Source organism: Lepisma saccharinum, chromosome 1, assembly GCF_977018435.1.
Source record: "Lepisma saccharinum chromosome 1, izLepSacc3.1, whole genome shotgun sequence".
NCBI classification, from domain to species: Eukaryota; Metazoa; Arthropoda; class Insecta; order Zygentoma; family Lepismatidae; genus Lepisma; species Lepisma saccharinum.
The window spans coordinates 182,145,775-182,172,962 of record NC_139229.1 but is presented as its reverse complement, the minus strand read 5'-3'; the positions used below and the strand labels follow the sequence as shown (position 1 = coordinate 182,172,962).

The window sequence follows — 27,188 nt, the reverse complement described above, 5'->3', positions numbered from 1 at the left end:
GAGAAATTGACCAAAGGCTGAAAAGGTCAAGGAGAAGTCAGGGAATATTAAATACTGTTTTTTGTACTTGCAGTGAACATGGATTCTTCACATATTTGATGCAAATTTAATTTGATTTGTCTAGATAATGCAATTATCTCAATATGTACGTCAGTTGCTGGAAAAGCGAAAGGTTCTCTCAGTGAAATAATATGTAGTCAGATATTCATGATGGTTGCGATAAACGTAGTTTAAAATTACTTACGTGAAATTTAGAAAATTTCGCACTTCCGCATTACACAATTTAATGGTTAAATCTTATTAATTTCGAAGATCCACTGTCTTCATTCACAAAAGGGTACGGAACGCGGTACATCTCCGCTTCAAACGCCGTACCCTTTTGTGAATGAAGACAGTGGATCTTCGAAATTAATAGGATTTAACCATTAAATTGTGTAATGCGGAAGTGTGAAATTTTCTGAATTTCACGTAAGTAGTCAGATATGTCTAGAATATTGAATACATTATCCCTTTGTACATGTTTATTTTCTTATTTTTTAGGAAAACAGTTACAATTTTTGAAAGAGATACATATATGTAAAACTTCCGAACCAATTAAATATTCAGAACAACAGCAACAAAATTAACTAAATAATGCTCATAAACCAGGAGTTGTTCAACTTAGTAAACCTGAAGCACGATATAGCAGGATTGCATTTTGATTTGCACACACTAGAAAGGCAAGAGTGACATGTTGAATTTGTCAAATTTGTATAAACTGGAAATTTTTGTCTCTTATTGTTATTTAATATGAAACAAATGAGTGCCACAGACTAGAAAGAACGTGGAGAGAAAATTCTATGGTAAGGTGGAAAAATCTGCATCATTAACACACTTGAGAGGAACATAAGGAGTGCAGGGCAATCTTTTGATGCTTGCAAAGACTTTTTTTTAAAATAACCATTGCCTTTTTTTTGGATACATGTGCTTGTAACTTATGTGAAAATTGAAAGATTCAATAATGGATGGAATGGCTACTCCTTTCCCAGATAGTAAAATGTGCACATTTCATCTGGATATAAGTGAAATTAAAGATGAATCCTTTTTGTAGAAGCCTGTGTCCCCACATTAAAATAAAGTGAATTAAAAATTTCCAAAATGTACTGCTTTTTACCAACTAAAACTAAACTTCATTGTGTAGGCTCTCTAAGGGCCAGAGTGCCATTTTCATTGGATGACGCGTAGTCAGTGTATAGTCCCATTTCCACTGTTTTCAGGCTTTCTAGACAGGAGCAAGCTACTTCTTTTGAAATAGCTTTCCAGTTCTCATGATGCTGGGTCCACAGCTAAAGTTTGGGAGCTCCCACTAGAAATTGAACCTAGGACTGCTCGCACCAAAAGTGAGTGTGTTAACCATTTGGCTAAGCAGGAGCCCTGCTTTGTACCTACAGTCACTACAGTCAAATATGCAGGGTGTCTGGAATGGGACTGACTGTTGTGTGTGGTTTTAATATGGGCAGAGATAGGGAAGAAAGAAAACATACATTTTGAAGGAAAGTTTCGTTCAGCAAATTTTCATAGTTGTACAACTACCGGTGACGGCGCTAGTATCACCGAAACAAAAAAAATGGCATCTGTACTCGAAAAGGCGCAATGCGTGTGGTGGTTTGCAGTGACAAAAAGTGTTGTTCAAGTGCAATGGAACTTCCGACGTGTTTACCACAAGGATCCTCCATCACGCAACAGTATCCAGGCATGGAAGGAACAATTTTTATCGACAGAGAGTGTAGTGAAACCTCACAGTTGTGGTAGATTGCGTGTGTCAGACGAATGGGTGGAGTCAATAAGAGTGTGTTTCACACGTAGCCCGAGGAAGTCAATACATGCAGCGAGCAGGCAGCTGGGAATTCCAAGGTCAACTGTGCCAAATGTGGTACATAAACAATTATATTTGCGCGTGTATAAGTTGCAATTGTTGCAAGAAATTAAGCCTAACGACAAGCCAAAAAGATTAGAATTTGCCAATTAAATTCTACACAAGATTGATAATGACCATAATTTTCTATCGAACATTGTTTTCTCAGATGAAGCAATTTTTCATTTGTCTGGCTGTGTTAACAGACACAATGTTAGGATATGGGTATCTGAGAATCCGCATGCGTATGTGGAACATTCCCAAGATAGTCCAAAATTGAATGTTTGGTGCACTTTAACACTTAATGAAGTTATAGGCCCCTTCTTTTTCATTGAGCAAACCATAACAGGAAATGTGTTCTTAGACATGCTTCAAAACTTTGCAGTTCCCCAATTACAACATTTGCAACCTAAAGTGATTTTCCAATTGGATGGTGCCCCGCCACATTGGAGCCTACAAGTGAGGGACTATATTGATACGGAATTTCCGGAACGTTGGATAGGCCGTGATGGGCCAATTAGGTGGCCACCACACTCCCCTGATGTAACCCCTCTGGGGGTATGTGAAAGACATTGTGTATTCCGGTGAAAAGGTTCATAACTTTGATGAACTGATGACCCGTATTCGGAATGAGATTGCTTCTGTCACACCTCAGATGTTACAGAATACGTGGAGAGAAATTGAATTCAGGATGAATATCCTGTCACAAATGGGGCTCACGTGGAGTTATACTGAGTTACAATGACTTGTAAGTAATACCAATAAAACTTTTTGAGTTTTCCTTCAAAATGCATGTTTTCTTTCTTCCCTATCTCTAATCATATTAAAGTCGCACACTTTTAAAAACAGTCAGTCCCATTCCGGACACCCTGTATTACAGTAGAAAGAAGTAGTGTTGGCAAATTATACCCAAGTGGGAGAGAGAACAAATCTTGATTTTATGTTCATGCTTTTCGTGGCCGATAGAGCAAAATGCTAAAAAAAATTACAATATTTTAAGATTTCCTGCATTTTAAGTTTCTTCAACTTTAAACCCCTGAAAAACATAAAATAGAGTTTCTGCTGGATACAGGTTACCTACAATCCTACAGTATTTACATAGAGTACTGCTAAACTAAACTAATTTTCGGTCTCAATACAGTTTTTTAGGGTTTCATAATTAATTATTTTTTTTACAATGAATTATTGAAAGATTATCAACACAAGTTTGCACAGTCGTAGCACCAGAACATTACTATCTTGGTGGTTTATTTGCAGGTACTATGGGCTTTCTAAATATGAATTTTTCTTCTAATTGCGTTTGTTTGGAAGGGAACACCAAAATATCCCTTCCCACAAGTGGGTGATTCGTTTTAGAAACAAAACCACCCCATTTATCTATGGTAAATGTTTTTTTTTTTGTGATTTTTTCTGTCTCACTGAACATTGAAAAGTTCACCCTCGAAAATCTCCATCCCAAGAGACTTACATGTGTATAGATGTTGCATCAGCTAAAGGTTATTCATGCTAGATGTTTTGTGATTTCCATAAGTTACAACAAATTGCTAGTTTTTTTTTATTATTATAAAATAGAAATATTAAACTGATATTAACTTCAGATTTACCAACAACTTAATGTAGTTTGATCAAATAATCCTGGTCTGTCTACTTTTACAGAACATCTGCTGAATATTGCCTAACAGATATAGTTGAAAAGTTGGCAGATGCAAAAAATGGAGGCCTAGCTGGAGAGGTTCTGACTTCCATAGCAGAGGCTGTGAAATTGGATTTTGTTGCAAGTGAAACAATGTACTTTGCATTTGGTCAAAGGAACCCAAAAGTGCAGCAAGAAGCCATGAATTGGGTATCGAATGCCATTGGGGAATTTGGATTTATGTAAGTAATGTAGAAGTGAAATGCTTGTGGTGGTAGGTTGATTATGTATTTTATTCATAGTTTCTGGAGTGAAAGACATGGAAACAAATTAATACTTTGAAGAGAAGTACTCACTAATGCAAATTCCTGATAGGATGGTGGCAGTGGCCACTGAAATTATTAGAACATCATAAAGACTAGTTTTGTGGATAAGTGAGTACTTTTTTTCAGTATATTAATAAGTATATATTTAAGAAAACCTCCAAATTAAGAATGTGTGGGCCAAAGAATAAATAATAATAAAAGACCTTTTAAACTGAATTACAATTTTCATTCAGTTCATTGTTCTTGAATGAAGCATAGAGGCAGCTGATTTTCTTGGTTTTTCTTCCCACTTTACATTACATACATTCATAAAGAATCATGTTTTTATAGCCTTCTAAATGCAAGAATCTGTGTTTAATTTGAAGATATGTCTTTCTTTGAGAACCATGAAATTGAAATAATTAAGTGTGTATGATTTGACTATTGCCATGCATCATGGTGATAACATTTTAGCGAACTGATTTTGTACCACATTCATGTGCGGTTTTGTTTACTAGACTATTGCATCCTTACTTTATCATCCCTCATACTCCCTCAGTAGACATCGCATCACAATGTTGGAGTGCAGGTTTAAATGCCACTTTCCAGTAACCTCACTCCCCATTTAAATTTAACAATGATTTCAAGTATATTATATTTACCTTGGCCTTTGAGGGAGAGGAGAAATAAGGATGCAATATAATCTGGTACTACAGAGTTTAAAATTACATATTGTGAGATGAGAGAGTTCTAAAATTGAAGACTGTGTACTTACCATGTTATCTTTTTGTCCAGGGTTCGACCTAAACCTATATTAGAGAACATAAAGAAAGCATTGGCGGCTTCGAATCCAGCTGTGAGAACGTCTGCAATCACTCTCCTTGGTACCTTGTATCTTTATATGGGGCCGAGTGTTAGAGTCCTGTTCGAAGATGAAAAGTCCATTCTTCTTCAGCAGATAGATGCAGAATTTGAAAAGGTATGTAAAATTTGTTAAAAACAATAAAAAAACACAAACAGCATGATAAAAAACACTTTAGAAGTTATTCCAAGCTTTCGATTCCATCTTGGAATCATCATCAGGGCTGGTTGAGAGATGACAGAAGGGATGCGGAACTTCAACCTTATCCCTTCTGTCATCTCTCAACCAGCCCTGATGATGATTTTAAGATGGAATCGAAAGCTTGGAATAACTTCTAAAGTGTTTTTCATCATGCTGTTTGTGTTTTTTATTGTTTGTAAAAAATATGTTGCCGTAAGAAGTTTTCTACTGGCATAGGTATGTAGAACTCGTGACAGTGATTGAGTAGCTTTTGGAGTGTAAGAGAGTTTAAGTAATGGAAGATTGTGAGCAAGTGAATTGAATCGTGATTAGATACAAGTGGTAAATGCACAGTACACTAATTAGATGTTACTTTCTTTAAAATTATTGTGTAAAGTCTTAAGATAAATAGATTGTGTTAATCACCAGTATTAGGATTAAATGATGAACATCTATAATAAATAAGAGAAGAAGTAAGAACATTCATATTTTTTTAATTTATATTATATATTTTTAACTTTACTCAAAAGTAGTCAAAAAAGTTATATAATTTCTCGAGGTAGGTGACTTAAGGTCAGAATTTTTCTGGCCTTGTCCCTCCATAAAGCAGCTATGGGGCTCACCCATCCTCAAATCAATGGGTACCTGGTGCAACCGTGGGGTAAAGGTGGCCAGAGCATGGTGCTGATCAAATTGCCTCCAAAATGGCAGAGATCGAGAATTGTGGGGACCGTACCCCCACATCCCCTAAATGTGCATTCATGTCATGGTGCTATATGATGGTGGCTACTCACTGGAAATTGAATTCCGGAAATTCAAGGATGCCCATAAAGGAATACTAATGCCTAGGGTAAGAGCCCAATCTGCCACTCTTGGTAGCCAGATTATGAGTCAACTGCTAGGCCACCAAGCTTTACTTGGTACTATCATAGCCATGTTACAGTAATAAATGAACATAAAAGGTCATCCCCAATGTTGTTGTGATACACTGTTGCCTTGTAATGAGTTCTCGGGTACAATCCCCAGTGGAAGCACATTGTACAGTGTTTCTGATCCCACTTTAAACTGTAGGTCCAGTCCTGATTAGCCTCTATGAGCATATAATGGGATAAAAACAGACTATTGACAAACTAACAAAAGATGTTTTTATATTCAAATCCACAAATAAACATGTCACATTATTTCCACAAAATCTTGTACCCACTGCACAAGTCTACCTAACAAGCCTATCAACCACAGAACAAGAAATTGATGCGAGGTCAAAGTGACATTCACGCAAAGTGGACTTTTACCAAAGAACAGTAGGAGGAGCAGGTAAATACACACACTAATTATAAACCTTTATTTCTGAATGTGGTGTACAGGGTCGACCAAAAATATCAATGAGATATTCATATATATTTTATTATTATTATTGTGAAAAAACATGCAGTAATCAGTGCAGAAACTGCATTGGACTGTGTTGAACTGAAGAAGCCAAGGAAACCAAGCACTTGTGTAATTCTCACTGCCACTACAGTTCTTTTGACTGCATCATTCTCATAAGCCTCTTTCGGAAAACCTGACTCATAACTTCAGTATTGGAATTGACTGATCTCTATCTGAAAACAGATTAAATATTACCACACACCGTATGCGAGGAGGATAAACATTCCTCTCAACCTACAACAATTTTTCACATCAATTTTGCTTGTGAATAATATGTTCTTGCACTGTAAATAGTATCCGATTGTGACTTTTGGCCCACGGTTGAAAATTTATCAAAATATGAGGATTGATAAATTGTCTCAAATGAGTGAAGACCCTCTCCTGCAAAGAATACATGGTCTTACCTGTGTTGAAATCTAGATAAGAGCATGGGCTGTACATCAAACCAGAACCTGTTTCACAAAACATTATAATTGCTTAACTGTGGAGGTTAACTAGACGCTAATGGAAATGTCTCTGCTGCAGAATGACGAAAGACCCAGGAACTCCACCTGATTGGTTGAAGTAAGGTACATTTTATCATGAAAGAAAAAGAACCTGGAAATACCTCACACTTTACTTTTCATGCATGTACTGTGAAATGATATATACTAGGATAGGCCAATCTACAGCAGGGCATGAAATGGAATTCCATTAACAACAATTAATAAATTAAGTATCTTGAACCTATATTGATGCATAGTTTTAACTTGTTTTTACTCTTGAATTGTTTTAGTATGTAGGCCAGACTCCCCCAGCTCCAACACGTGGAGTTGCAAATACAGCCAATGAGGAGGAAGGAGATGATGATGACGAGAGAATGTCAGCAGAAGCTCAGAATATCCAAGATCTTATGCCTCGTGTGGACATCAGCTCCCATCTGACTGAATCTCTTATTACTGAATTGGGTGACAAGAATTGGAAGGTATATGATTCTCAGTACTGTAGATTACATATGCTAGAAATTATTTTAATGAATTATATTGAGTTAAGATTAGAAGAGTCCGACTGTATCAATTCTGATATTTAAATGCGTGTAATTTTAATAAAAGAAAAGTTTGATGCTATGCAACATGTACATATTGGAACTTCAAAGAAATAGAGACTGGCCAACTTCTTGAAGGAATTGATGTGGTTTCTTGTGCTATCTGCATTCCCTACCAGCACTGGCATTGTGTGGGAAAATTGGAAAATGAGTTTTCTTCGTGGTGTATAGTCTCAGCAGAAGAGCATACTACAATAGTTTAAAAATTAAGGCTGTTGTTTTAGGATTAAACATCTTGTATAAAGGCCATGTAAAATTGTCAACCCAGTCCGAGTTAGACTGTATAAAGTAGACAGATAGAAATTTTACTTTTACCTTCTGAGTTTGGGTGATATAATGTAATTGTTTTGGCATCTTCCTGTTATTAATTTATTGTAATTTTAGGACTAGTCTAATTAAGTTTTGTAGTGAAAGAAAATTTCCATCGATAGACTTGTTGAAAAACATTCTGAAATTCCTACTGCATACTCCTTTTCTTGAAAGACAACCCTGTCCTTTGGACTGTTCCTTGATTTTTTACAATTATTCAGTTTGTTTGCCAAAAAGGAATAGTATGTTTGAGTGATTCAATAACAATGATAATTTACTCCTGGGTTGGACAGTTAAAAGCAAAAATGAATTCTGCAAAATTCAAGCTTATCAAAATTGAGTTTATTGTACAAATTAATTAAAACATATGCTTCCAAGATGGATCTTACTTGTGCATTAAGTTTTTCTAAGCTTGTAATAAGAGATCAGGAAAATCAAGTTCATATGGATAGTTACAGTGCATTTGTGTTCATGACTACAAGATTCTAGGTTTGAAATTCAAAATCTGTCAGGGATGAACTTTTGTCTTGTAGGTCAGGAATGAAGCCCTTCAGAAGTTGTCAAATATTGTGAATGAGACGAAATTTATAACACCTAATTTGGGAGAACTTCCCCCTGTATTCAATGCGAGGCTGGTAGACAGCAATAAGAATATAGCGCTGACTGCAATGAACCTCTGTCAAACCATGGGAGTTGCAATGGGTTCTCAGTGCAAGCAACATGTAAGGACATTGTTTCCTGGGATGCTTCAAGCCTTGGGAGATAGTAAGGTGAGTATTAATATTTACTTTGATGGATTATCTCCTTTTGATAATGATAGTCAATTTACACAATTAAAGTTATTTTTTTTGTGCACTTCTTTATTTTCATGCACAAATTTAACAGTATGAAATAAGCAAGCAAGTGCTGTCTTTTTATATTTTATTTAATGCAATGGAACTCCAATTTTACATTTCCAGATTTTACATTTCCAGATTTTACATTTTCCTGCATTATATATATTCAGTTTTCATGGTTCCAATAGAGCAAAATGTTATAAAATTTTCGTGCATTTTACGTTTTTACCTTGATCCCCTGAAAAATGTCAGATCAAGGTTCCACTGTACAAAAATTTATACAATCAGTGATTGCCTTCAATAAATCACTGAAATATATGCTGAAATATCTCTTTATTTGAAAGTACACATACTTCCTTATTTATCTGTATTTATAAGTAAGAGAGAATTCACACCGAAGCATCACGGGACATGCAACATGAGACGCTTGGAAGCCAACACTCAGTAATCAATGCAACCTTTCGAACCGAAGAGACATGGCAAGATGCACGTGTCGCTTACGTGTCTCTCGGAGTGTGCCTTTCTCTCAATACCGTGCAGCGTGTCGCTTCAGTTTGTTGTTCGCGTATGTCCAGTGAATCCTTCATTGCAACGAACTATATTTAGACTCTGGAAGATAGCCCAGCTGGGATCATATTTGAACCTCTAATTTGCTGATATAATAAAGTATCGATATGCACAATGATTTAAGATTTAAACACAATGTTGTTCTCTCTCTATCAAGTGTGTTGATGCAGTTATCGGCTGTAATTTGCCTTCAACATCGTGTAAAGAGGCCGTGTTTTGGCCATTTACCTGACTGCTTTTATTTGAAAAAGCCAGCATATGGAGGCACTTTAGTCCAAAATATATTAGTTAACATGGTAAAGTACTTTAGTGCATTGTTTTTAAACCACCAGGCCGTGACCCGATACCGTGCCCTCGTATCAACTATACTGAGCTGTGAAATGTTCTGCTGAAACTGGTTGACAACTATCATAATCCCAATATCATATTTGAGTAGTGAGTTTTCGTTTTTTAAGTCCACTTTATGCACAAATAGACTTATCAGAACTGGATCTGCCTGGTGCCTCCACAGGTTATCTAACCCGGGATCACTTAATTACAAGGAGATGACGTTACCACTTTGTCTTCCATATTTTTATATTTGTCAACAATCCTACACACGTAATTAAACTATTATTACTCTTTATGATTATGCTAGAATTTATTTATTAATATTTAATTTTATAGGTACATGTTCATTCATGCATAAAATCTTCAATACTGTAAAGATTTAAGAGGAAAATTCTTCGGCTGAGGGTATTGACTTAAAAAAAAAATACCGTGACATGGTTTCACGAAGGTTGAGAACCATTTTTCTAGTGTTTAGGTATTCACTTTATTCAGGCTGAAATGTCTAGCGTATACAGTTTGAGCTCAGTGCATATTATTTCTCAGTTTTCTCATGCACAACATACCTCTCCCAAGTTTCAATAACTTGCACAAATTTTACAGCACAATTTACATGTAACAATGTCTCTTGTTATGTTTTTTTTTTTTTTTTTTTTTTTTCGGGTGACTAATAAACTGATTAATGCAATTATATATCATGCAAAGTGAGCAAAGAAACCAGTGTCACTTGCCACGTGTCACGTGCATCTTGTCTCTTCGGTGTGAAACTCGCGTGTCTCTCTGGTGTGAATTCTCCTTTACTCTATCTCAGATTGCTCCTAGTTCTGTATATCTGAGGATGTGAGGGATGTTTGGTTTTCTTTCGGGTATGCTTGTAGTATTTTCATAGGATATTGAATTCCACAACATTATGTGCAAGAAACTGTCAGTATTAATATTTTGTTAGTTTAAATTGCAAATGATGTGTATTTTTGTACAGAGCTCCATGAGGACAGCAGCAGCCTCTTGCATGAATACCTGGGGTGAACAGTGTGGGTACAAGGATTTCTTCGATGGTGAAATGATTGCTGATGCATTGAAGGCTGGAAATCCTTTCCTAAAAACAGACTTACTAGCATGGCTTGCAGAAAAGCTGCCTGAAGGTAAGTTGTTCATGTAATGCATGTTCTTAATGAGCAACGAGCAATTTGCCAAAGTTGTAGTCACTGACACTTTAGGGTTGTAATGATCCCATTGAAAGTGAATGGTGTTGGTACAACCCAGAAATGCCCTGAATGTACATATAAATTTGGGCTGAACAAATGATAATTTATAGATCTGATATATCAGTAAATAGCCTTTAATTTGGTGCTAAAATCTGCCATTCTGTTACCACTTTTTTGAATTTCCAGTCGGGTTTTTTGTGTAAAATAGATTTGTGTTGCATGTTGTGCGTACTCGAAAGTGGAATTCCTGGAGGAGAGTGTTGCAACGGATTTTGCCATTGATAATTTTGTAAAGATACCTAAAATCATTCAGTAAACAGCACTGATAGGGAGTCTGTAAGTTTAGAAAGGACAGGAGATGTAGTGTTGAAAAATTGCGTAATGAGGGAACCCTGTAAAGAACTATAGCAAGGAAAAACTTAAGAACAGAATTGATTGTAAAGAGCTGAGTGGGACATGCCATGGACCAGACGGGAGAGCAGTATTCTATTATTGGGGAAATGAATGAATGAAAGGAAACTTGTTTCATGTTCCTGGCTGTCATACAAGGTGAAATATGAGAAAATATGCGGAATTCTGCTTTTTTACAAAAAAATGATGCACTACTCTGGTCATATCTGATGTGACCTATCTCCGACACTAAAAGGGGGGTGAGAGGTGGGTGCAATGCATGCAGGGAAGAATTTCAGCTGACAAAGATTGCAGGAGCTTTAATTTTGCAGAAATCTGCTTTTCTTGCCTTGTGGCGTCGTGTGTCCCAGAAATCTGTCTTTGTTGGCTTGTGGCATCACGTGGGACCAACCACTTGCATTTTAGCTTGGTCTACTTTAGCCTCTCTTCAGGCCAAAGGACACCTTCCACAACAAGGCCCTTATGTTTGTTGTCACATATATGTGACAGATTCCGAGCAAAGGTTAAATATGAAATTCAAAATTTAGTTAATTTACTGACGCGACACTTTCTGAAGTTTGAATTATCCTGTGAGTTATGCAATTCACTGAAAATTGATTAATTCTGCTGTAAATTTTTGAGAATTAAAAATGGACCCCTTTATACAGGAATAAACTTAATACTTTGGTAACTACATAAATGATCTATTAGAAGGTGTTTGTATATTTTGTGTAATAAGTGCAGTTTTTAAATGAAATTTAGGATTATAGTCTTAATTTTAAAACCAAAACGTCATTTTATGTACCACTTTTGATCTGATTTTTCATGAACACCGAAATTTTATTTTATTTACCACTTTTGAACCTGAAATTGACTCTCTTTTTGTACTGAAATCTTGCTTTTTTATTACCAAAAATATGTGCTTCTAAAAATTGGTTGTCAGTATCTATATTTTAAGTTGGTACTTTATTGGTATCAGTTGAAATTTTATATTGATTCATCATAAATGAAATGAAAGTTCAGTGAAATGCAGTAAGAAGTGAAGAAAGTTCTTATTTCTTTAAAGTTAACTTTGTGCCATGTAAAATATATTATGATGACTGCAGGTGGTAATTAAATCTCTGTGATAACAAGGCAATAACTAAATACTGAGGACTTGATTGGTTGGATGACTGGATGGAAGTTTACTATTGATTTCTCAATTACACCTTGAAATACAGCAGTTCCTCAGTATTAAATTTCTGATCATGCCAGAACATGTGAATGTTTAACTTAAATTTATACCATTTAACTATATGCTTTTTATTTGAATTTTTTCAAGTTGAGGCCTGTCCCTCAGAGACGTATGTTGGTAAACATGTAAGATACTGATTTTATATTCCCGAATTTTAACATTTTTCCACATAATGCACTGTATTATCCTATAGCCGCTCCGGCTAGCGTTTGGACTTGAGGAAACCCTGACTTTCGTCTTCAGTTGTGCTAGTGTGAACGGGGGGAATAGCGGTGTTGCCAAACGTCTGAGACTATGATTTTTTTTGTCCAGTCGTACAGGATATCTTTTCCTGTCAACATGCACCCTTCGCTCGCTCGCATTTCAGGCAGAGGCAGGGAGACGGAGACCCACGCATTCGCTTGCTACACGGCCGCAACCGCCTTCGCCGTGCTTGGCCTTTTTGGGGGTGGACTCTCTCGTGGAAAGTGAGGGGGGGGGGACGAGCTGAAAACTCGAAATTATTGCGGAAGGTCAGAATTCTTTCTAGGGTATTGTGGATACTGTTCGTATGAACATCTCACTGCAATCAAGGTTTAGGGTTCAGTTACTTGTGGTGGCATATTTCGTTTCGCTCCCCAGTTAAAATTGCACATCGAGTTCAGATTACTCAACATTATCCATTCTTTATAGTTTATATTAATTTCATTGTTGTCTACACAGCGATATCAAATAGTGAATTGTAAATTGATTGGACGTGAACGAACATTGTGTTTTACTGATATCCCCACAAGAGTAACTACAGCATGTTTAGTAACATCCATGAATTTAGGTTGAATTCAGAATTTACGCAATATAGAATGGGTGGTCGGGTCGGGGGTGTGGGGTTCTCATGGGGCTGCAGTTCCCTCCCGAAATTTTGAGAAATTCAAAAGTTTCAACTAAAAGACTAAAAAAGACGTTATAAAACTCGAGATATTACACGTTCTTCATAATCGAATATTTCATTTATGTAGTATTATTTAACAAAAGTAGTAATGAATGTAAATTTTGCTCAAAATCCTTTTCGAAAGCTTCATATTTCTTATAAATCGAACAAAAACACACACATACAAATATCAATCACTATGAAAATATGAAACGTACCTTATTTGTTCTCAAGGGGAAATACTCCACAGTCTTCCATCATTTCGACGAAATTGTATTGATCAGATTCCTCATCTTCATCTTCGTCTCCGCCAAGACTTATTATAAGTTTGTCCACATTTTCCTCAAGAAGCCCTTCCTTTAACCACGCGTCATTTATTACTTTTCTGGTATGTTGGACGGCTTTCTTCCAGTCATCTGCGGACACATTGACAAGAGCTTCCTGTGTGAGAATTGTCACCTCATTGATTTTAAAAGTTTTGTTTTTTCTGGCCACATGTCCCTTCACTTGCGCCCAAATGAGTTCGATGGCATTAAAGTGGCAATGATAGGGTGGCAGTCTTAGCACTTGGTGACCACTTCTTTTCGCAAGTTCATCCACGTAATATTGCGGGAACCGTGGCTTGTTTATGTTAACAAGCTCGATCAGTTCAGCTTTCTTCAATTCGTGGGAAGCCGGGATGTCATGGCGCAAAAGCCACTGAATAATTTCATCTTTTTTTGTGGCCATTGTTGGAGGTTTATCTATTTTCACCGTATGGTACGGAGCATTATCCATCACGATGACACACGGCCTTGCTAAGTTAGGGATGAGCGATTCCTCAAACCACTTGAAAAACCGAGCGTGGTCCATGTCTTCGTGATAATCGCCCGATTTCTTAGATCTAAACAATAATGTAGAATTTGGAATGAACCCCTCGCAAGTGCCAGCATGACACAAAATCAGTCTTTCCCCTTTTCCTGTAGGAGCTGGCATCGTGCCTTTCGTGGTGTCGTCAGTCCACCCTCGCTGGGTCGAATGACCTGCGTTAACCCAGGTTTCATCCACCCACACAATGTCTTCGAAATTTATCTTTCGCACTGCCCTCAAGAAACGACATCGGGAGGCAACGATGTCTTCCCTCTCCATCAAAATAGTTCGTCCGGTGTACTTCCCCCAGCGAAACCCTAAGTTATCCAGCACCACCCCCAATGAAGTTTTACCGCCACTGAACAACTCCTCCTCTCTTAACGATTTCACTAGTTTCCCAAGGGTAGGACGCTCTTTCCTGGCGTAATATCGATAAATATGCTTCCGGATTGCATCCTCCTGAAACACGTCCAGTTTGGTGACAGGTTTGTCCCGTGGTCGTTTCTTACCTGGAGTGGACATTGTGGCTGCCACGTCTGTCTCCATTAAGCGGGACTTTTCCTTCCCGATGGACATCACGGAAGTTCTGCTAATTCCCAGAGCCGCTGCTGTTCTCTCAATCACTTTTTTAAACGGAAGCAAAGGGCCATTATTTTCTCTTTCTTTTTCAAAATAATCTCGCACTGCACATACTAATTCAAGGGTCTGGCCACGCAGAGGAATACCACGGCCGACAACTTTTTTTTCTTCCGATTTCGCCGGTGTATTTGCGATAGGCTCATCCATTGTAATTCAGTATAAACTGGTTGGGTAAAATCACAGATACAAAAAAATAGCACAAACAAACCACACAATAACCCCGAACTTTTGCTGTCAGGCATACACTTGGCAACGCAGAATACCACGAGAATTCCCCCTCACCACGGCAACTGGTCAAAGCCGATTGGTTCAGCGGTTCACGTGACCCTCCCTGACTTTCGACAGAAAAGACAAAAATAGAATTTCCAAGTCCAAAAACTAGCCGGAGCGACTTTAGTCTCAATGTACCAGAATGCTAGATTTTTTCCTAAATTGTATGTTTTCCACATTTTAAGTTTTTATCAATAAGCCCCTGAAGAAACAGTTTAGATATCAGTACTACTTTTTGTAAGAACTAGTTATTTTGACAGATGATGTTTCGTGTTTCTGTGTTGTGAATTGAGTTGCATTTTCCAATTAATTTAGAAGCACCATTATTTTATTAACTGAGATTACGCCATCTGGGATGGAGATGGTCGTGTGTTACTGCTTTGTTAGTTCCCAGGTGGCAGTAGTTTCCTTTTCTTCCTGTCTGATGACAACAGTGTGTTTCATGGCTTGTGTTTTCTGCCGGGAGTATTTCTGGTATCAGTTGTCTATGGATATTGCAGGGTGGTGATTGGTAGGTTGGGCTGTCTGCTGCATTGTGTATCTTGGTGCAGTGTAGTTCATGTTCTTTGGCTAGATGGGAGGGGGGTTGTGCAGGATGATCCACATTGCAAATTGAGGACAGAGTTTTCCATCCTTATTTGCAACTTGGATTCCTCCATCCTCAATTTGCAGTGTGAATCTGTCCATCCTCAATTTGCAGTGTGAATCCACCCATCCTCATTTTTCAGTGTGAATCCGTCCATCCTCAATTTGCAGTGTGGATCCCTCCATCCTTATTTTGCAATGTGAATCCTCCTGCACAACCTTTTTCCACCTACCCAAGGAACATGAACCACACTACACCAAGCTACACAATGCAGCAGACAACCCAACTTTCCAATCACCACGTTGAACATATCAGATGAGAAAAATCAGAACAACTGACTGCAGACTCCACAAATCAAAAAACATGCACCAGTGCCACCAGATGGGAGGAAAAGGAGCTACCGCCACCTGGAAACTATCAAAGCAATGATGCACTATTGCCATCCCAGATGTTGTAACCTCAGTTAATGAAGACAGTAAGTAGTCCATGGGGTAAAAAATCCCAACGTGGAAACCTGAAACATCACTTGTACAATAATAAAACCACGTTTACAGAAACCACCATGAATAGTTATTTTGAATTTTCCAGTGAAATCTGTCCCAAAGGAAGAACTGCAAGCATGTTTACCACATGCGTTTGCTGCTTTGGAGGATAGAAGTGCAGATGTAAGGAAGAATGCGCAGGATGTTATTCTTCCTTTCATGCTTCACTTGGGGTATGAGTCAATGCTGAAGGCATCGTCCAAATTGAAGGTGAGTGCACATAAGAAAAGAGGTGTGATTGATTAACACTTAAATGTCAAGGCTGATTTTCCATGTGTAGGTGCCAGTACAGGGTGTATTTTAAGTGGGAAATTTAAAAGATTTCAAATGAAAATTTATTATATATCTGAACTATGAATGCTCGAGTTACAATTTTTAGCTCGTTTTGTTCAGTATAGGTTATGCTATAAGCCTATGGCTGAAAAGAAATTCCATTAATAAGTAGAAGAAGAAGATGAATGTGAAAAAAAAAAAAAAGTCATGAGGGTTCACCTGATGAATATTTGGTTTGTTATATTCATATCAAGGATTAATGGTGCTATAGAACAAGTTTCACCCCCCTCTTCACGCACCACTATTTCATGGTTAGGCTCAAAATTTTTCAGTTACCCCTCCATACTTTTTAATTAATGACTATGAATATTGGAAAGAAAAAACTTTGAAACTTTTAGTTTGTTCTAAAATATTATATATGGTTAGTTAGATGATCTAGTACCAAAGCAAAAAGCATTTCCTTGCTCAAACCAAAATCAAATCTAGCTAACATGCCAACAGAGCTCAATATTGTGTTAAGTTTTGTTCTAGTAATCTGCAACTTCCACCAATGCTTTCTTCTGATTTGAAACATTTTCAATGTGCGTGAGAGTCTGAAAGTAACAAAAGTCCTCTTGAGCGATCAGTTTGTTTTCAATGCTTTAGTGCTGTATACTGCCATCAGAGATGTGATAAATGGATGAGTAAATTGTGTTAATTTCAGCCGGGATCTAGGTCGCAAGTAGCAATGCTGCTGGAGAAAAACCGAGCATACTTGCCAGCCAAGCCTACTCCAAAACCTAAGAATGCAGCTGGTGGAGGGAGCAACAAACCTGTTTCTGTTAGACCTGCAGCTTTTAGTGATTCCAACAAAGACGAACAGCCAAAACTTGTGATGGGAAGGGGCAAATCAGCAGGAAAAGCAGTTAAAGGAAAGGTCAGTATCTCTAGAGGTACATGCTTGTGGTAAATAAGAAAAAAAAAAACACCAAAATTTGGGTAGTACAGTGTGTTTCAAAAGTCTTGCTACTCAAACTTTGATTGCTTATAACATGAAAACCGTAAGAGATACAGGGTCATCGAGAATGATTGCCGGGATTTTAAACTGTTGTTATAAAAGAAGTATTTAATGGATATACACGTGTGGCATCTTAAAATGTTCAGCAAAGTTTAAAGTTTTCGACTTAGCTTAGTACACTTCGATATGGCGCCATTTGTAGCTCAGGGTGGCTACTCACCGGGAATTCCTTGAATTCTTGGAATTATGCGTGAATTATTGGCTCCGGGAATTATGCATGAATTTTACTTGAATTTTTCTTCGTAGACGTGAAAAATTACGACTTTTTCTAATCCAAATCCTATTCGCATTTTATGCAAATAAAAATTATTTTCGTAAAATTTTCTTGCTCACTTCGCTCGCAATTCCTCCTTTTCATAGTCTTAACAAGTTTATAACCGTAGCTAGGAGGCGGTGGGAGTCTGCCCTGGGCGCTGAACTATCTAAATGAAAAATGTTGTAAAATTTTGTCAACTGTATGCACAGAAAGGTTAATCGGGACTGGACCTACAGTTTGATTTGAAGTGGAATCCGAACTGCTGTGCCGTGTGGAAAAAAATAATTGAAATAGTTTGTTCGAACACAAATGCTTTAGCACCAACTTCTACTCCCTTTTGCATAATTTATGAGGATAATAACATCTTTGATACTACTACTACTAATAATAATAATAATAACAACAATGTTTGTCCCGGCGGGTTCGAATCCTGGCTTGGTCATGGATGTTTGTGACTGTCCATTCATCAATTTCATCATATCACTCATCCCCATCTTCGCAATAGCCAAACGTGGCACAAGAAGTGAAGTAAAATAAAACAAATCAATAATAATAATGTTATTATTATTAACACTATTATTATACACTGGCTGCGGTGGCTCAGTCGGTAACGTGTCTGACTACCATGCTAAAGGTCCCAGGTTCGATCCCCGGCCGGTTCAAATCCGGGAACTTTTCTAACAATGGAAGCGGCCCCGGCGCCCACCCAGCGTCGAAGAACATGGCTACCTGGGGGAAACCCTGGGCGGTAAAGGCGGTCAGGGGCATGATGCTGATCACATCACCCCCACTCACGACCGGATCAAGAAAGTGTGGGGCGTTACCCCCACACCCCCTATACGCCTTCATGGCGTGGTGCTATGCACAGGGGAGCACTTTACCTTTTTTTACTTTTTATTATTATTATTATTATTTGTACGTTTATCCTGGCACTTTCTCCCTGCCTGTTCAGACAAAAATTCTTGGTTGCGCCTCTAATTGTAAATAGAAACTCGGCACCTTAAATTTAATATTTTAATTATATTACATATACCGTTTAATTGAATTATAATTTTTGGATGTTGGAATCACATAGACCCTTTATATTATGAAGATATTTGTGTGTGGATGTTGAGAGGCGGTAATACGTAAGGTTGAAATAGACAATACATCTGCTTCAATTTTTGGAAAGTTCGCCTTGAAAACCGGGAATTATACTTGAATTTTATCATGGTCCTAGAGTAGCCACCCTGTAGCTCTGGTGATGTCTAGATGTATTCAATCCCCCTGCTACGTCTTCTGAATAGTGTCCAGAATTACAGTTGCAATTGCTGCAGCGACCTCTCTTTAAGGTGCTCCCGCAAATGCGTCATTTTAAACCTAATGGTCACACAAGGTCACACAGAACTTTAAAGTTTTCTGAACATTTTGAAATGCCACACGTGTATGTCCATTAAATAGTTCTTTTATAATAATAGTTTAAAATCCTGGCAATCATTCTCGATAACCCTGTATTTACACTGGGTTTTCTGCATTATAAAACTTCATCCATTAAGGTATTTTTTCAATGCATAACATTGTCAGTTTACTCCATACTGAAAATTCTATAAATTAATAAATGGTGGAAGTCAGCAAGTCAGAATGCAACTTCCGGGTGAGAAAAATATGTAAGAAATTATCGAAGGGTCATAATTAGATGTCTGATGATGACTGATGCCATGTTAATCTGTCATGTTCAACATTTGATGGCTTTGGTATGGGCGATTTTATGGATTAAAGTGCCATTGGATTTTGGCTGATACTGATATAAAATTTACCGATACCGATAACCGATATTCTACCGATCCGATATAAAATTGCAAATGATCCTTGAAGGATTTGGATGGTTCATTGAACTCCTTATTAATTGCATGTTTCTAGGTGTCTGCAATGCAAACGAAGTTGCGTATTTAGACATTTATTATTTTAAAAATAGGGCATGTTCATTATCCATTAAAATTATAATAAAATGGCAGAATTTTGCACTAAATTATAAGATACGTATTTATAGATATATTGAATCGGTAAAATAATTGGTACACCGATATGTCTGTATTGGCTGATACTGATAGATAGAGGCACATATTTTTGGTAAATAAAAAAGGAAAAATTCGGTACAAAAACATCCAATTTCGGGTTAAAAAGCAGTAAATAAAATAAAGTTTTGCTGTTATAGCGGTGAAAAAGTGGTATATAAAATGACATTTTGGTTTTAAAAATGTGAATATAATCCTAAGTTTGATTTAAAAACTGCACTTATTATTCAAAATAAACATATCACTTCTAATAGCACATTTATGTAGTTACCAGAGTATTAGGTTTATTCCTGCATAAAGGAGTCTATTTTGCTTCTCAAATATTTAACGTTGCCTTGTAATCAAGGTGTGTCGGGTTGGATACCCGGTGGGGGCACATAGTGGTTTGGATCCCACTTTATACCGTATTTCCAGTCCCGATTAGCCTTACTGTGCATAAAGTGGACTTAGAACACAAACTCTAAAATTTTGTTAATGGCAAAACTTATTTTCATAGTTTTCAAATAGATGCATTTAAATATACATCATATTATTTAATGCTGATTACATACTGATGAATAGGGCCCGGGACTGTGTCCTATAAAACTGTAACATATGTATGCAATTATGTCATAAAAATTGAAAGATTGTCTAAAAATTAAAAATATGCCAGAAATATTCCCAGTAAAGCCAAAAATATGCACAACAGTGCTTTCAAATTTCTCATTATCCGGGAAGTCAGTATCTTCAAGGAAAGATCGACTAGGGTGTGGGGTGGGGTATAAAATGAAGTCAGAATCTCTTTAACTGAAGAATGTAGTTGAAAAATACTGAACATATCATGAATTATCTTAAGTTTCATTTACCATTATGTCAGATTTACACCTTTGTGGAAACTAAAGCATAATCGACAGCTCGCTACTGCTTTGGTAAATCTAGGCAATCAATATACACAACTTTTTTAGGCAGATTTTAACCATATAGAATCTGAAAAAGAGCCTACAAAATTTTTCTCAGAACATGTTACACTCAATATTACGAGTGTTTTTGTTCCACAATGCACATATCATCTTGTGGCAGCAATCAATACACAATCACATTATTTTAGGGGAATTTTGAGTATGTACAATTTGAAAAACAGCGTAGAATTTTTTTGTCAGAACAAGTTATACTGAGTACGTTTCCGTATTCCACAATGCACTTACAATCTTGCCGCTGAAGTTCCTGATAGTGGCATTCTATTCACTTGCACAGCTATAAACTCTATCCCCGGAATCTGTGGAGCAAGGCCACACGTAACGGCAGAGAGGAGGAGGGGATCGAGCGGGCAGAGCGAACCTGTACACGCTGCTGCAAATACTGGTAACGGCAATCATTTTTCTCCCTCCACACAATCCTGTTCCCCCTCATGTGTTCATTGTGGAGCCATCTCTGCGGGACTACTTGGGCAGAGACTTTGTTTCGTTCGCCTGCTCCAGAGATAACTGGGACAGAGTATACATGCTGATACATGCGCAGAGACTTTGTTTCGTTTCCCTGCTCCAGAGATTCTGGGACAAAGTATACTCACTGATACATGCGCAGAGATTTGGTTTTGTTTCCCTGCTTCCAGAGATAACTGGGACAGAGTGTACATGCACAGAGACTTGGTTTTGTTTCCCTGCTCCAGAGATATCTGGGACAGAGTATACATGCGCAGACTTGATTTTGTTATCCTGCTCCAGAGATAACTGATACAGTGTATACACACTGATACATGTGCAGAGTCTTGGTTTCGTTTCCCTGCTCCAGAGATTTCTGGGGCAGAGTATACATGTGCAGAGACTTGGTTTTGTTCTACTCCAGAGATAACTGGGACAGAGTATACACACTGTCACATGCACAGAGACTTTGTTTTGTTTAACTGCTTCCAGAGATATCTGGGACAGAGGATACACAATGATACATGTGCAGAGACTTGGTTTTGTTTCCCTGCTCCAGAGATAACTGGGACAGAGTATACATGGTGATCCATGCGCAGAGACTTGGTTTCGTTCTGCTCCAGAGATAACTGGGACAGAGTATACACACTGATACATGCGCAGAGATTTTGTTTCGTTTCCCTGCTCCAGAGATAACTGGGACAGAGTATACACACTGATACATGCGCAGAGATTTGGTTTCGTTTCCCTGCTTCCAGAGATAACTGGGACAGTGTACATGCACAGAGACTTGGTTTTCTTTCCCTGCTCCAGAGATATCTGGGACAGAGTATACATGCGCAGACTTGATTTTGTTATCCTGCTCCAGAGATAACTGATACAGTGTATACACACTGATACATGTGCAGAGTCTTGGTTTCGTTTCCCTGCTCCAGAGATTTCTGGGGCAGAGTATACATGCGCAGAACCTTGGTTTTGTTCTACTCCAGAGATAATTGGGACAGAGTATACACACTGATAAATGCGCAGAGACTTGGTTTCGTTTCCCAGCTCCAGAGATTTCTGGGGCAGAGTATACATGTGCAGAGACTTGGTTTTGTTCTACTCCAGAGATAACTGGGACAGAGTATACACACTGTCACATGCGCAGAGACTTTGTTTCGTTTAACTGCTTCCAGAGATATCTGGGACAGAGGATACACAATGATACATGTGCAGATACTTGGTTTTGTTTCCCCGCTCCAGAGATAACTGGGACAGAGTATACATGGTGATCCATGCGCAGAGACTTGGTTTTGTTCTGCTCCAGAGAGAACTGGGACAGAGTATACACACTGATCCATGCGCAGAGATTTTGTTTCGTTTCCCTGCTCCAGAGATAACTGGGACAGAGTATACATGCACAGACACTTGGTTTTGTTCTTCTTCAGAGATAACTGGGACAGAGTATGCACACTGTCACATGCGCAGAGACTTTGTTTCGTTTAACTGCTTCCAGAGATATCTGGGACAGAGGATACACAATGATACATGTGCAGAGACTTGGTTTTGTTTCCCTGCTCCAGAGATAACTGGGACAGAGTATACATGGTGATCCATGCGCAGAGACTTGGTTTTGTTCTCCTGCTCCAGAGATAACTGGGACAGTATACACACTGATACATGCGCAGAGATTTTGTTTCGTTTCCCTGCTCCAGAGATAACTGGGACAGAGTATACATGCACAGAGACTTGGTTTTGTTCTGCTCCAGAGATAACTGGGACAGAGTATACACACTGTCACATGCGCAGAGACTTTGTTTCGTTTAACTGCTTCCAGAGATATCTGGGACAGAGGATACACAATGTTACATGTGCAGAGACTTGGTTTTGTTTCCCTGCTCCAGAGATAACTGGGACAGAGTATACATGGTGATCCATGCGCAGAGACTTGGTTTTGTTCTCCTGCTCCAGAGATAACTGGGACAGAGTATACACACTGATACATGCGCAGAGATTTTGTTTCATTTCCCTGCTCCAGAGATAACTGGGACAGAGTATACATGCACCGAGACTTGGTTTTGTTTTTCTCCAGAGATAACTGGGACAGAGTATACACACTGTCACATGCGCAGAGACTGTGTTTCGTTTAACTGCTTCCAGAGATATCTGGGACAGAGGATACACAATGATACATGTGCAGAGACTTGGTTTTGTTTCCCTGCTCCAGAGATAACTGGGACAGAGTATACATGGCGATCCATGTGCAGACACTTGGTTTTGTTCTCCTGCTCCAGAGATAACTGGGACAGAGTATACACACTGATACATGCGCAGAGATTTTGTTTCGTTTCCCTGCTCCAGAGATAACTGGGACAGAGTATACATGCACAGAGACTTGGTTTTGTTCTGCTCCAGAGATAACTGGGATAGAGTATACACACTGTCACATGCGCAGAGACTGGGTTTTGTTCTGCTCTAGAGATAACTGGGACAGAGTATACACACTGACACATGCACAGAGACTTGGTTTCGTTTCCCTGCTCCAGAGATAACTGGGACAGAGTGTACATGCAAAGAGACTTGGTTTTGTTCTGCTCCAGAGATAACTGGGACAGAGTATACATTCACAGAGACTTGGTTTTGTTCTGCTCCAGAGATAACTGATACAGAGTATACACACTGATACATGTGCAGGGACTGGGTTTTGTTCTCCTGCTCTAGAGATAACTGGGACAGAGTATACACACTGATACATGTGCAGAGATTTGGTTTTGTTCTCCTGCTCTAGAGATAACTGGGACAGAGTATACACACTGATACATGCACAGAGACTTGGTTTTGTTCTTCTCCAGAGATTACTGGGACAGAGTATACACACTGATACATGTGCAGAGAATTGGTTTCGTTTCTCTGCTCCAGAGATAACTGGGACAGAGTATACATGCGCATACACTTGGTTTTGTTCTCCTGCTCCAGAGATAACTGGGACATAATATACATGCTGATACGTAAGTGGCTCAAACAACAAGTCTTCTTGAAACTGCCTTACGTGATTGTCGATAGAGTAGGGGCTGTAATGTACCGAATGCTATTTTTACTTTTTACTTATTGTGAGAAACAAAAAAATGGTAAAGAAATTACGTAGAACAATTGAAACTTGTTATGGTGATTCTTGTCAGCACAACAATGATTAACATTTTCCTCAATAGTGTTCGCTCCACTATCAATTGTTGGCAGGATAAAAAAAAATTTGGTGTGGGGGTTTTTATTGTTCTGGACTAGTTTGTAAGAAAAGACTGCATTCACTTTTAATTTCTTTCTTCGTAATTTCCTTTTCCTGCCATCAATAATATAAACTATCCGGTGCGCTAAAGGTACGAAGAATAAATTATGAAATAACAGATTATATGCAAGACAATTATGAAATTATACTGAAATATGTCTTTATTATGAGAAAAGTGAAGAAATAATGTAAAAACACAAAATTGGTAAAATATATCAAAATATGCCTTATCAAGTTGATCTATTTCGTCTGATTTTCATCAGGTACGGAAAGATCTCACCCCAGTATTCGATCCGATGCCAAATACAAAATATGTTATAACATTAAAGTCCCGGGCCCTACTGATTAATTTTCTAGGCATTGAAATGTTTTAGCAACTTCCAGGGTCAGATATTAAATTGATGCTCCTCATTGAGAACAATAACTGATATTCTACAGATTTGATATAAAATTGCAAATGCTACTTGAGAAATGTGAGTGTAATCAGGTGATTGCAATAGGTTTTGCTTTTTAAGAGAACTGCCTATTTAGAAATTTACAGAACTACGACATGTTATTTATATCGTCGGTCCAATGACATAACGACGTATCTCATTTTTTTGCGAAATTGAGTTATTAACATCATTGTGATCATACCGGTGCCCTGCATCACCTGGCAAATCGGCGTAACTCAAATCCAATTAATAAGGAAGTTATGAATATTTTTTGATTTTGCGTATCTCAATTTGTTAAAAAATTTGGTATGACATAGCGGCGTATCTTGACTTCCGTCGTTATGTCAGATAAAGTATATCCTAAACTGTTTCGCAAGTTGGCTTAACTCTTTTTGCTTACAGCAGAAAAATGCAACAATCGGTGCCAATACACTCACAAAGAGGAAAATAAAGCAATGCAGAAATGTATATTTTTGTGCGTACAAATCAGAGGTCACAATCTTAACAATAGCGAAATGGTCTAACAAAGTATAAGGAAGGAAAGAAAGAGGTAAAATGAATTGTTAGATACCTTTTGTTGATGTCGGAAATAGCACAATTTAACATTAGTGGCACGGTTTTTCGAAGAAGGATCAAAGCTGTATATTAAGCATTGTTTGTAAGCTCTGTTAGGAATAAGATGGACGTCTTAGAGCTCTGGGAAGATGGCTCAAGAAATATTGTTCCATCAAGAGAACTACACGTGATCGGAAAGAGGAAGAGGAAAAATAACATCAAAGCCTGGATATCTGTAAAATTTTACTGGCCTCTTGAAAGGAAGTGGTACAAAGGGACTGTCATAGAAACATTGGATGAAGAATGTGCCGTATCATCTGACGAAGATGTACCTCTGTCTTATCTGCTGAATAAGAAGGACGATGTATCATCCCCTACACAAGAACAGGACGAGAGTGACTTTGATGCCGAAAGTGAATTTCTTGAAGATGTCAGTGACCCTGATGATCCAGATTATTTGCCAGGAAAATCGCAACATTGTGAAGCAAGAGGATGATGCAAGGATGAGGTCTTCTTCTCGTGTTCCAGATGTTACATCCTCCTGCTTTGCTGGGATCGTTTTGTTCAAGACAATGACTGTACATTACACAAGAAACGGGGCGTTATTGACAATTCAAAATGTGTGGTAAACAAAGTGCAGGATAACAATTCTTTAATATGTGATAGCAATGCCATCACTAGAGACCACATTGCAACAAATCCTGAAAGTTATGATGTCGACGGATCACCAAAAGAAGGCTCTACTACAACTTCTAGAAAAGGAGGGAAGAAAAATCTGAGTAAGAATTACGTAATGAAGGCTATGAATACTTCAGTTCAACTACAGGGAAGGTTGTTAAGAAAAGAAGATTGCTGAAACCCCCCTGCACAGGCTGCACCCACAAGGAAGAAAATGTTATGTACTGAAGAACAATGAGAAATCACGAATAATTATTTTAAATGGATGTTTCGATCTTGGAAACTTGCAACGTCAAAGGGAGTACGTGACACGACACATTGATGTAGAAGATACGAGACAAAAACCACAAAACAAGCATCGAGACGTACAAAAACACAATTTTACTATCTTTCCCTGGATGGAACAAGGCTGAAGGTTTGCAAGAAGATGTTTTTGATTACTCTTGGAATTAGCGAACGATTTATACGTATGACAGTGAACAACATTCAAGAAACAGGCATATTACTAACTGAAAAACGAGGTGGAAGATACAAACATTTGAAAGAAAATGACGAGAGCAAACGGAGTATAGTAGAAGATCACATAGGCTAAATTGCTTTCCAGGAATGGAGTCTCACTATTGTAGTAAATATCCAACAAAGGAGTATCTGCATTCTGATTTAACTGTAAAGAAGATGTATGAGATGTACAAGGAAGAGATTGACACAACATGTCAAGCATCTTTGCAAACATACACAAATGTTTTCAAGGGTATGAATCTTGCATTTCATCAACCCAAAAAAGATCAGTGTGGATTATGCATTACGTACAATGCCGGATCTGATGAAGATAAAATGAAGCTAGAAGATAAATTTAAGCAGCACGTTGCAGAGAAAAGTAAAGTGAGAGAATTGAAAGCAATAAGTAAGACAACAAGCCAGATACTATCTACATAAAAACAAGTTTACTGCAAAAGAATCCCGCAAAAATCGTAGTAAAGAGATGTAATACTAAAGATATAGCTGCGAGAATGCCACCTCCATTGAACAAAGAATCTGTGAAAATAGCGCAAAAGAAATATGCAGAATTATTGTCAATGTGTGAAGGTCCTTTTCCCGTTTTCTAGACAGTGACTGCAAAAACCTTTACGCAAATTTGAATTACTGAATCTGTTCTCCACTCTATTCCA

General features: G+C 38.0%; 1 protein-coding gene across 1 annotated transcript in view; it reads left to right on the top strand.

The window, feature by feature from the left end:
* Positions 1–27,188, top strand: part of msps (msps cytoskeleton-associated protein 5) — a 124,189-nt gene that overhangs the window by 35,392 nt on the left and 61,609 nt on the right. The window contains exons 14-20 of the mRNA XM_083143879.1: positions 3,551–3,769; positions 4,628–4,811; positions 7,078–7,266; positions 8,229–8,465; positions 10,405–10,567; positions 16,094–16,257; positions 17,024–17,236. Coding sequence (XP_083000005.1) covers positions 3,551–3,769; positions 4,628–4,811; positions 7,078–7,266; positions 8,229–8,465; positions 10,405–10,567; positions 16,094–16,257; positions 17,024–17,236 — 1,369 coding nt within the window. The remainder of the gene's footprint in view (positions 1–3,550; positions 3,770–4,627; positions 4,812–7,077; positions 7,267–8,228; positions 8,466–10,404; positions 10,568–16,093; positions 16,258–17,023; positions 17,237–27,188) is intronic.